Below are 12,610 nucleotides of genomic sequence, written 5' to 3' on the forward strand. Positions count from 1 at the left end.
GTATTTATGTCAATTATCAGGGAAGATTTGTGTAATTTGTTCTTTAATTTATGCTCAATGAGGCAAAGGACAAACAGAAAACAATAAACTGAATTATTCATTTATGTTGTTTATGCATATTGTTTGGATCTTAGTATGACCTGATCAAACAAGAAATTTAGATTCAATGCATTAATTATATGGTGCACACATCTGTACCTAAGGACTATACATTTATATATTCATAAACACACAATTCATAATAATTTTGAAGCTTTGTTACTTTTTTTTTTTTTTTTAAGAATGTGTTGCTAGTTGTTCCAATAATAATTTTAAAATTTAACTCAATTTTTTTATTCATTAAATTGTCAATAATATATATTAAAATAAAATTACATTTTTTTGCACCTATCACTAATACATATACATATACATTATATTATAAATGATACACAATGTACACTTTATATATTTATATTTGATTTGAATTTCGTATGAACTTAAAGACAAGCACGAAAGTTGAAATATTTAAACTATTAATTTCCTAATGATATAGGAGTTTGTAACCAAGGGAGCTCTATTGGTTAATCTTACTACCTTCAAATTTAATAAATTCATATTTTCACTTAACACCTTCACCATACTCACGAATCAATTATGAGGTAAATTACACTGATTACTTATGAAGTTTTAAAAAAGACAATAAATTCCACAACTTTAGCAGAGGTACTTTATCCATTAGGCAATTTAGCCTGTCAGTTAAGGCCACTAAGAAAATCTTTAAAAATTATTATTGTCAAAAGATTAAAATTTTCAAAGACGTAATAAAATAAGGCTTCACTTTTATACTTAATCTAAGATATGAAAAAACAGAACCGCTATGTAGCTCGAAAAAAGTTTCCCTGAATCGCCCGAATTTGAAAAAAGTGAGTTTTGAAAAGGTGAGTTTTGAATGTTTGGCTCAGTTGCAACAACATTGGTCATGTGACACCACGCGCGAGAAATAGAAGAAAAGAGAGGAGAGGAGAGAGAGAGGAACCAGTTAAAGAAAAATAGGCGAGAGCGACCACCGCCGAGGTTGACCGGTGTTGACACTACCAACCTGGGTGACCATCGATGACCAACGAAAAACTCTGCCCACCGTCAGTGCTGTTCGTCGACCAACGAAATACCACATCGACGTGAATCTGGATTACGCATTGTACTCACCTGAATCTGCTGGTCCGTCAATCTGTCAATGTTGCTTAATCACCTGAATCTGCTGGTGTGTTTTTTTGTTTTTTTTCTTCTTATAAATTTATATTTTTTTGTTAGAAGAATGGTTACTCACCTGAATCTGAATTTGATCTGGTCCGTCAATTTGGTGCGAAATACCACTCTGTCAATAATTCACTTCACCTAAATCTGAATCTGGTCCTTCAATTTATAATTTTTTTTGTTTTTACTCACATGAATCTGAATATGGGTGATTAGAAGAATGGTTATCCATGTTTGGGTCTATGTGGGTAGATGATTTCAATTAAAAAATATGTTTGGGGGTCTATGTTTGATCTTGTTGAAGTGAAATCTATATTTGGGGTCGATATTTTACAGGGGATTAGAAGACCATATTAAGGAATGCAGACCATATTTGTTGTATAGCTTGGCTCACTTATCTTGAATGGAATTTCCAATTTTTTCATCAGTTATGTTTTCTAGACTTCTATGCACAGCACTTCGCAATACTCAAAGTAAAATTGCTATGTGTGTGATGTATAGCATATAATTATTCTGCTATGTGTGATGTATATGTGTGTTTTCAACTTGTGATGTACTCACTGAATCTGTGATGTGTCTAAATCTATAGATGGTTCAACTTGTGATGTACTCACTGAATATGTGATGTCTCTAAGTGGTGTTTAACATCCACTTTAACCTTATTTATGTGAATATGTGAATCTTTGAATCTGTGATGTCTGAATCTGAATCTAAGTGGTGTTTAACATCACTGAATCTGAATCTGTGAATCTGTGATGTCTCTAACCTTATTTATGAGTTGTTGTGCATTTCATTCTGCTGATTTTATACAAATTACAGTAGAGTGTTTCACATAATGGATATTGATTCAAACAATCCTACATTGAGTGGGGGTGAGGAAGTTGAGGAAGCAGAGAACAATCCTTCATTAAATGAGAGTGGTGAAACTGAAGAACCTAAGAAAGGGATGTGTTTTACCTCAAAGCAAGAAGTGCCTGAGTTTTATGCAAAATATGCTAAAAACCTTGGATTTGCTATAGCTTACAGAACATAGAATGTTAGAGCAGATGGAAAGGTGAAATACTTTGGAATTGAATGTACTCGGGCGCAGAACAGGACAAAAAGATCAGAAGTAAACCCTCTTAAACCATCTTTGTCATCAAAAAATTGATTGTAAAGCTAAGGTAAGAGCGACTTTACAACCGGATGAAAGATATAAGTTAACTGCAGTTGTGCTTGAGCATACGCATGATTCTATTCCTAGCGACTCACGCCATTTTCCAATGAATAAGAGGATTCGTACTCCTATGAAGAGAAGATTAGAAATAAACGATGAAACAGGAATAGGGGTGTCTAGGAATTTTCATTCTATAGTTGTTGAAGAGGGGGGATATGAGGCATTAACATTTGATGAACGAGATGCAAGGAACCACATTGAAAATGCTAGAATCAGTTGCATTTTGTTTTCATAGAATGCAACAAGAAAATTCAAACTTCTATTCGGCCATTGACTTTGATGTAGATGGTTGCATACGAAACTTGTTTTGGGCGGATGCAAGGAGTAGGGCAGCTTATAAAGCATTTGGGGATGTTGTCTCATTTGACACCACCTATCTCACAAACAAGTATGATATGCCGTTTGCTCCATTTGTAGGAGTTAATTGCCATGGACAGTCAATCTTGTTTGGTTGTGGGCTATTATCTAATGAGAACACGGACACATTTGTTTGGCTATTCAAAGAATGGTTAAATTGTATGTCAGCCACTCCTCCAAAAGCTATTATAACTGACCAGTGCAGAGCTATGCAAAATGCCATTCAAATTGTCTTCCCACAGGCTCGACATTGTTGGTGTTTATGGCATGTAATGAAGAAAATTCGCGAGAAATTGAGAGGATATTCCCAATATGAAGCCATCAAATTCGCTTTACAAAATGCAGTCTATGATTCTTTCAGAAAAGATGAATTTGATGAGAAATGGCAAACGATGATTGAAAAGTTTAGCCTCCATGACGACGAGTGGCTGGGGGTATTATATGGTGAGCAATATAGGTGGATTCCTGCCTATGTGAAAGATATATTTTGGGCTGGCATGTCAACTACACAGTGAAGTGAGAGCATGGATGCATTTTTTGATGGCTATGTAAACTCAAAGACTACTTTAAAGCAATTTGTTGAACAGTACGCCAATGCATTGAAAAGTAAGGTGGAGAAGGAAACCAAAGCAGACTTCAAGTCTCGAAACAAATTATATGATTGTTTAACGGTGTATGAGTTTGAGAAGCAATTTCGTGCAGCCTACACAAATGCGAAATTTAAAGAAGTTCAAGTAGAATTGGAGCGACTACTGTATTGTCATGAGACTCTTGTGAAGGAAGAGGGATCCATTTGTACTTATCCTGTCAAGGAAGCGGTGCTTGTGAGTGAGAAAATGATGGAAGTTGAATTTCTTGTTTACTTTAATTCAACTGAATTTGAAATGCAATGTGTGTGTTGGTGGTTTGAGTTTAGGGGGATCATGTGTGCCCATTCCCTTAGTGTGCTCATTAAGAGGTGCACATATGAGGTTCCATATAAGTACATTATGCCGAGATGGAGAAAAGATTTAGAAAGAGGGTACACATGTATTCCAACGACATACACGAAATCCGGGGCTATCCTCAATGCAAAGGTACATGATAACTACAACAAGACATTGGATGAAATTATAGAAATTGCTTCCAACGATGATGGTAAACACAAAGCCATTCAACTTGGGTTGAGAGAAATCAAAGAAAGAGTAAGAAAAGATGAATCTGGTTGTGCGAGTAATGTGCCACATTCTAGTAGTACTGTCCCACCTTTTAGCACTAATGTGCCACCTTCTAGTATTACTCGCAAGGTGCTTAGTCCTTTGGTTGCTCGCCGAAGAGGCCGTCCATGTACGAAACGGAAGGTGGATGAAATAGTGAATCGGTTAAAGGGAAAGAATAAAAAGGCACCAAAAGTCCAAGTATATTTTTTATTTTCTGCTTATATGTAAATTTCAGAATTTATTTTTGTCAAACTTTTTCACCAATGTGTGTTACTATAGGGTCATAAGATAGGTCAATGTGAACCTCGTAAGTTGAATTTTGATTGTACGGATGGCATGGAAGACAATACGTACGATCGGGTATGTGTTTCATGGTCCACTACATTGTTTTTGTATGGTATTTATTTCAATGTTTGAACTTATTAATGATATTTTGTTATTATGTATCATAAGGTGCCGGAAGCTCAATTCTACTATTTTCCTTGTATGGATGGGACACAAGAGAGCGCATTGCAAATGGTGGACAAAATTAGAAGCTCATCTTTGAGTGAATCAGGAATGGCGAATATAGATGGTTCAACTTTTGTGGACTTGAGTATGGATGTGGATCTAAACGCTCCATTTTTTTTTTAGTTTTGTACTATGGTATTTATCACTTTCGTTTGTAAACTTGGGATAGTTACTTTTTTCATTCTGAACAGGTTTTTAACAGATTCTGAAGAGGTTATATTTGAACAGATTCTGAACAGATATTTTTTATTTTGAACAAGTTTTTAACACATTCTGAACATATTATATTTCGAACAGGTTATATTTGAACAGGTTATGTCAAGTTCTGTATATTTTGAACAGATACTTTTGATTCTGAACAGGTTTTCAACACATTCTGAACAGATTATATTTTGAACAGGTTATATTTGATTCTGAACAGATTCTGAACAGGTTCTGTATATTTTTAACAGAATGAAGCTCTATTAAACAACTTCATATTTTGCCTCTGCAATGTGTTGTAGCAGTCAGTATGTACAAGGAAGTTAGCTTTTTTGTGTGTGCTATCTAAGATGGGATTGGACTGTGCTGAAAGTTTGTAAATCATTTAGTGTTGTCTAAAGATTACATTTTGTGCTGTCTAAATATTACATTTTGTGCTGAAAGTTTGAAATTGTGTTTAAAGATTGAAATTATGTGCTGTCTAAAGATTACATTTTGTGTGTGCTGTCTACCGATTACATTTTGTGGTGAAAGTTTGAAATTGTCTCTAATTTCCAGTGACAAGAGTATAGAAGTTGAATTTCATCTATGTAGAATGTATAAGATTGTATATTTCTGTATAAGACTGTAGCAACTGTTCATCTGTGTGCTGTCTAAAAATTATGTATATTTCCAGTAACAAGAGTGTAACAGTTTGGAATTATAAGATTGTACTTGATGATTAATATAGAATGTATGTTTGTAAATCATTTATGTAGTTATTCATTGATGTTCATCTTCATAAGTTATCCATTATTCATTGCTGTTTGTAATGGGATTAGACTTTCATCTTCATAAGTTATCCATCTCATAAGTTATCCATTAGTGACATGAGTATGTTTGTAATAGGATTGGACTTTCATCTTCATAAGTTATTCATTGCTGTTGCTAATGAAATGCCAATAGCAGAGGCAATGATTTTCCTTCTTAACTGTAGGCATCTTATTTATAGAAAATCTATGATTTGCACATAAAGCAGTTTACAGAAACTCTAGCTCTCAAAGAGTTTCAGGACAAAATGCCTTAAAGATGAGGACACTTAAATGGTTTATATAGAACTCCTGTAAATTCCCATGTGAGAATGCAGCCCTAACATCAAACCACAAAGGCCATTACAGGTTTACATTGAAAAAGTATTTCCAGCAGTAAAGATCAACAAATGACACAACCTATCAAAAATAATTGAAAACAGAACATGTTTTTCATTACACACATTGAATGAAGCACAACACATACCCACAATGCATCAAGTCCATTCAATCCATAAGTACATCCATCAAATTCCCCAAAAGCTATCAACTCAGTAATTTACATTATAAAATAAAAAACAATACAAAATACAATGACATAAAGTATCACATTCAATTTCTTCTCCACCCTTCGAAGCCTTCTACCATGCTCCTGAAATTCATTATCCATCTCATAAACCCTTGTGTTTAGATCGTTAAATTCTTCACTTTTTATAGATTTACGAGGTGTAGCATTGGAGATCACGTCGTCATCATTATCATCTGCGAACTTGAAGTAATTGCAGTGTTCTTCACTAATCTACAATGCATGACAATCAGTTAATCAAATCAGGCTAATAAATTTCCAAACAAATTTCCATACTGCTTACATATTTCGATGAACACACAAAGTACAAATGCCCTTTATTCCATTCTGATTGGTTCGGACAATGTGCATGGCAGCTGTTCTCCCACAATCACACAATCTTGGTTTCAATCTTATGTTGCTATTGTTACTAGAGGAAGAAGCCATTTTGTAATCTGCATACAAAATGGAAAACACAGACATGATACATACATAGCTATTATTGCTATTGTTGATACATACATACATACCTCCTGTTTTATTAATGTTATTAAAACCCTATACTTTTTTAATTGGTAAATATACAGCCAGCTTCGTAAGCAAAAGTAAACAAGAATCCTCAACTGAAGAAACACATACCCGATCGTACAAAAAAGAACATGAGTTTGTGCTATAATGTATTAACAAGAGAACTTGTAATAGTAAGAAGAGAAGCAAGTAAAGACGTAGAATCAACAAACTTAAAAAGGGGATGAACAACAAGATTAAGTGAAGCTTTATGTTACACAAATACTTAGGATTAACTGACTCACGAGGAGTAAACTCCAGTCCATAGTTTAATTGTCTACTGTCATATCAGGTTGAGTTCAAGGAAAATTAATTTCCAAAAGAGAAGTCTTAACATTTGGCTCAAGTTTTATGATCACTTTAGAATAACGAAAACAAGCATAAAGAACCTCTTTGTCATTTAAATAGTCATGGTATTCATAAATAGGTTTAGTGTCCTGATGACTAGATGAAGTGACTACATTTTTGCCTAAGATTGACTCACTTTAGCCCAAAAGGGAAAAGATTCTGGTTATCTAGATTAAGAGAAAAAAACCCCCACAGTTACCTTTTCAGATGAGGCTTCACATTTAGTAGGTTCTTGACTTAAGGGTTTGCATTTAAGTCCTCTATCTCTTGCGGTAGGCTTAGCTAGTGTCAACATGATTTTAACGGCCATGCTTAAAAAAGTAGTGGCTATAAACAAGAACCCTCAACATCTAGTTTTATCTACCATATTTAAGAGGATATAAATTTATTCTATACACTGAATTCTGATGACCAAAACTTTTTAGGAGATTAAAATACCTCAGATTTTATTTTCATACAAAACACTGAAATTCCAAACTAAAGTGAGTAAATAAAAAACAAAATGAATCAGAACTTTCTAGATTTCCAAAATTAAAGGCAAAACCCATAATGCCCAAGCCCTAACAAACAATCATAACCCTAACAATCATTAATTGATAAGGCCGAAAAACATGTTCTACAAATTCAAGCCAAAACCAAAACCCTAACACAAATTGCAAGAAAAATCCAAACATAGAAACACAAACCCTAGTTTTTTGCGATTATGGGTTTACCTTTTGTTGCGGTACCGTTTTCTAGACTGCTACTCGACACCGCCGTATGCGAGTCCACACCCGTAGAAGATCTGTTATGTGAGTCCACACCCGTAGCTGATGAGAGGATTTGGAAGTGATTAAGGGCTCAAGGAGAGAGTGAGTAGAGAGAGATGAGAGGATTTGGAAGAGATAAAGAGCTCGAGGAGAGAGTAAGTAGTGGTTTTGGAGTCTGATGAGAAGTGGAAGGGAAAGAAGAAAAAAAAAATCAAAATGAAAACGACGTCGTTTCAGAAATTCGAGCGATTCGGGGGAAAGATGGTTCAAGCTACAAAACATTTTCGCTGAAAAAATGGTGAACCACTACTGAACTTTGATATAATTATATTAAGAATCTTGTTAATATGTGCCCAATTACATGTTAAGCATCTTTACATTTAGAGTCTTGTTAATGTGTATCTTTAAACATATTTAAATATTTAAAGACATTATACATTCACTATAGTACTCACTTTTATGCACATGTTTAATTTTATTAATTTTTTAATATGCCTCTTAAAGGTGCACATTAATAAAAATTTTATATTAATATCTCATTTAATGAGACTAAAGTAGGCCTCGTTTGAAAAGTAATAGTTTTAGCCTAAAAGTCAAAAAAACTATTAAAAAAATCAAAAAGTCTATAATTTATACCAAAAAATCAAAGATTCTATTTTCTCTCTACTTTTTGCACATCTTTTCATAAAAAATTAAAAAGTTATTCCAAACATACAAGTTTTTTTTACCTCATACTTTAGTCAAAAAGTTAAAAAATTACTAAAATAGCATGTTCCTAAACGAGGTCTAAACATAAAGATAATCAATGATTAAAAAAAATACATTTCAATGAAAAAAATATAATATAATTCAGTGTGTTGGATTTCAATTTTCGAATTCAATTTTTTAGAAATTGATTTTTTTTTAATTTTTTTTGTTTTTAAAGAATGTTTTTTAAATTTTAAGTAATTTTTTTACTTTTTTAGATGTATGTTACTTAGATTTATCGAAAAAGTAAAATATTTGTAAAAAATATTTTAAAAAATCAATAAATACACAAGAATACAAAAAAATGTACTGAATTCTCTTTTTCTTTTTTTTTTTTGTATTTTTGATAGTTAGTAATTTTCTAAAGATTTTTCACAGATATTATACTTTTTAAATATATTTATGTTAGGTGTATCTAAAAATTAAAAAATTACTTTAAAAAAAATCAGTAAAAATAAAAAATACGAAAAATAAAAAATTTTATTTTTTTGAAAAGTGAATCCTAAAAATTCAAACCAAACATGCTAAGCCCTCATTTGGTTTTCATTTTGGGGCTACAAAAGCACAAAAAGACAAAATAGGAAATATAAGCTAATAAAACAAAATGTTTCATTCAAATCATAATTATTATATTTTTTTTTTTACAAAAGTTAAAAAAGCACAAAAATAAAAACCAAACGAGACTAAAAAAGTCTCAACACAAAAAAGTTGACTACCGTAACTAATGCTAAACGAAGTTTAATTATTTTTTTTTATTTATACGACAAATGAATTATTAATAAAAATGTGATTAGGTTTTATGTAAATAAAAATCATAGAAAAACACAATGTACCTATGCAAAACTCATGAGATTAATATATATTTTTCCAAACTCAAGGCAGCGAGTGTAATTTACTCCTATCAACACTAGGCGCTATGCATATCAACCCGTGCAGTGTTGTAGCTAACGCTTCAAGTGTCTCGCATGAGGAATACATTCGCGAGAATAAAACTCAAAACAATTGATAGGGCCTGCACAAGCAATGAAGCATGTGGTTAGAAACAAGAATAAACTTTGATATCTTTTTCTTAAAAAACTAGATCTCTGTAGAGTAATAAGATTAATCCAATTATGATACTCACGGAGAAAGAACCGTAACAAACACAAAGAAGAGACATCTTTTACCGAATAACAAAGAGTGTGAACTAAGATTTCCAATGGATGGAGTGGGGTATTAGTATATCTAACGCCTAATGTCAAGGTCCAACCCTAAGGATTTAGGGTTGGAATCGCGACTTACTAATTAATTCTAATCTTAACAAATTAAATGGCGCAAGCGCAAGCGCAGACGCAGGCAGAGTCGTGGAAAGAAAATAATGGAACAGAAAATTAATTTCATTCTACAATTTTGATAAAAGAAAATACATCTATAGGGTTTTTATTATTTTATTATTCAGTGACCAGCTCTCAGTAAAGAAAACAAAAAAACAAAAGGAAGAAAAGGAAAGAAAAACAAAATAACAGATCAGTATCAAATTCTTATACAGATTCCACTACATGAGGTTACGGGTCCTCCTTACACCTCGTCACCTGAAAGGGTAACGGCTATAAGTACACAACAGAGTGGGAAATATTATGCCAAGAGTATAGGGAACAAAATAACCATGGAAGTTAGTTAGAATAATTTAATTGGAATAAACAAATTATTTAAATTGGCAGAAATTAAAATACAAAAATTATGTAAATAAATAACCATAACTACGGTATATAACATAATAGAACAGAGGTCACTAGAGTGCCACTCAAGACAGAGGTCAATGGATTCATAACAAACAGAGGATCACAAAGTGGCCAAACAGAGGCCAATCGTTATTTAAATCTCTTAAGGCATGAGACTCCCGTGGTGGTACTTACAGAAAATAATTATTTACAAAATCATTATCAAATAATTTTTAAAATTTAAACAAACATATCTATGGGTTTCAATATAAACAAATGGGGTTCAAAAAATAATTAACGTAATTGAAATATAAATATAAGTTATAAAACACAAATTGCGTAAAATAAATTATGGTAATTCAAAACATACGTAAAATATATTATGGTGACTCAAGGTATAATATAACTCAGCTCAAGATTATTTCCTCTTATTTTCTTCTTATTTTTCATATCTTTTCGAGACTCCTCTCTTTGCGGTACCTCCCTTGATTTTCTATACACAAGGCCCCCGTGATGACTCACCATCTGGTGAGTATCTTCATAATGATGAATAGATCCAAAAGTATATATTCTGTACAGGTGGCTTAACCCACAAATGCCACATTCCATCCTAATTAACTCACATATTTGCTATCATGATTGGAAAAGCATCTTCTTCTTATTATTATGATTATTACTTTTATATTTATTTACTTAACTTTTGGTGCCATTTTATTTGGTCTAATTCTTCAAATAATTATATACTATTTATTTATTTACTTATTTATTTATATATTTATATATTTATTTAATAATATATTATCACTTATAACTATAATTATATATAGTTATAAATATTTATGTCGTATTTAATTAAACTTTTAGGGTGTCACATTTGTCCCCTCCTAAATAAAAGTTTGTCCCCAAACTTAACGTACCTTGGTTTTCGAAGAGGTGTGGGTATTTGGCCCACATTTGACTTTCAGTTTCCCAAGTCGCTTCTTCGATTCGATGATTTCTCCACAAGACTTTTACAAGAGGTATAGTCTTGTTCCGGAGAACTTAATCACGACGCTCGAGAATCTGTACTAGTTGCTCTTCATAAGAGAGATCCTCTTGAACTTTCAGGTTCTCATAATCAACAATATGCTTTGGATCTCGAAGATACCGTCAAAGCATCAAAACATGAAACACATTGTGGACATTGGACAGTTTAAGTAGCAGGGCAAGGTGATATGCCACAAGACCAATTCTTTTTGGTATCTTGAATGGCCCGGTATAACGTAGGTTAACTTTTCTCGCTTTCCAAATTGGATAACTCCTCTTGTTGGTGAGATCTTTAGGAAAACATAATCTCCTACTTGGAATTCCAATTCCCGTCTTCGTGTATCTGCATAGCTTTTCTGGTGACTCTGAGCAGTGCGAATTCGCTGTTGGATGAGTTGAATTTTATCACTTGTGATTTGCACGATCTCGGGGCCTGACAATTTCCTGTCTCCAACTTCTGTCCAACATAGAGATAATCGACATTTCCTTCCATACAGTGCTTCGTACGATGCCATTCCAATGCTTGCTTGGTAGCTGTTGTTATAGGCGAATTCTACTATAGGTAGGTGCTCATCCCAATTACCTTTGAGGTCCAACACGTATACACGTAACATGTCTTCCAAAGTCTAAATTGTTCTTTCGGATTGTCCATCAGTTTGTGGGTGATAAGCAGTGCTAAACTTCAGTGTGGTTCCCAGGGCCTCTTGCAATTTGTTCCAGAAGTGAGACACGAAGCGGGGGTCTCGGTCAAACACAATTGAAACTGGGGTGCCATGCAAACTAATAATTTTCTTGATGCATAAAGTGGCAAACTTCTTAAGGGAGTACATGATTTTAATTGGTAGAAAATGTGCCAACTTCGTCAATCGATCTACTATATCCCTTATTGCATCATTTTTCGAAACTGACTGTGGTAGGCCGACCACGACGTCCATAGTAATGTGCTCTGATTTTCATTTAGCAATAGGGAGTGGTTGCAGTATTCCTGCAAGTCTCTGATGTTCTGCTTTAACACGCTGACAATACAGGCATTTAGAGACGTGGCTTGCTATGTCTCTTTCCATTTCTGTCCACTAATAGTGTTCCTTCAGATCATGGTAAATCTTTATATTACCAGGGTGGACTACAAACCTCTAGTTATGAGCTTCTACCATTATCTTCTTTTTGAGTTCCGGAATGTCGGGTATGTAGATTCGATTATGAAATTTTAGCATCCCATTGCTTATTATGAAGTCAGGATCAGGCGTACTCCTTTGCTCCTCGTACTTTTTCTTTAATATTTTATCTTCATATTGGCGTGCTTTAATTCCTTCAATTAAAGGGGGTTCCATGGTTATATTAGGGAGCAGTACATTGATCTGGTGAGGAATGAGAGTGCACGCCAAACTTCTGGTCGTCTTT

General features: G+C 33.4%; 1 protein-coding gene, 1 long non-coding RNA gene and 1 pseudogene across 2 annotated transcripts; 2 read left to right on the forward strand and 1 right to left on the reverse strand.

Annotated features, from left to right (window-relative positions):
- Positions 1–873: 873 nt before the first annotated feature.
- Positions 874–4,783, forward strand: LOC114274451 (protein FAR1-RELATED SEQUENCE 6-like). The gene is made up of 2 exons (XM_028216376.2): positions 874–4,368; positions 4,462–4,783. The coding sequence occupies exon 1, from the start codon at positions 3,334–3,336 to the stop codon at positions 4,234–4,236; it is 903 nt and encodes a 300-aa protein (XP_028072177.2). The 5' UTR covers positions 874–3,333; the 3' UTR covers positions 4,237–4,368; positions 4,462–4,783.
- On the forward strand, positions 2,635–3,324 carry LOC145800853 (protein FAR-RED IMPAIRED RESPONSE 1 pseudogene; annotated as a pseudogene).
- Positions 4,784–5,937: 1,154 nt separating the features above from the next.
- Positions 5,938–8,068, reverse strand: LOC114274508 (uncharacterized). Its single transcript, XR_003633435.2, has 3 exons — positions 7,701–8,068; positions 6,377–6,527; positions 5,938–6,306 (listed from the first exon to the last, which is right to left on the reverse strand). It is a non-coding gene; the product is annotated as an uncharacterized LOC114274508 (long non-coding RNA).
- Positions 8,069–12,610: the final 4,542 nt, after the last annotated feature.

This window comes from Camellia sinensis, chromosome 10, assembly GCF_055761805.1.
Source record: "Camellia sinensis isolate YWXY chromosome 10, ASM5576180v1, whole genome shotgun sequence".
NCBI lineage: Eukaryota > Viridiplantae > Streptophyta > Magnoliopsida > Ericales > Theaceae > Camellia > Camellia sinensis.

Excerpts from the sequence above, each read along its gene's own strand:
- LOC114274451 (XM_028216376.2), top strand. The coding sequence starts at position 3,334 with ATGGATGCATTTTTTGATGGCTATGTAAACTCAAAGACTACTTTAAAG.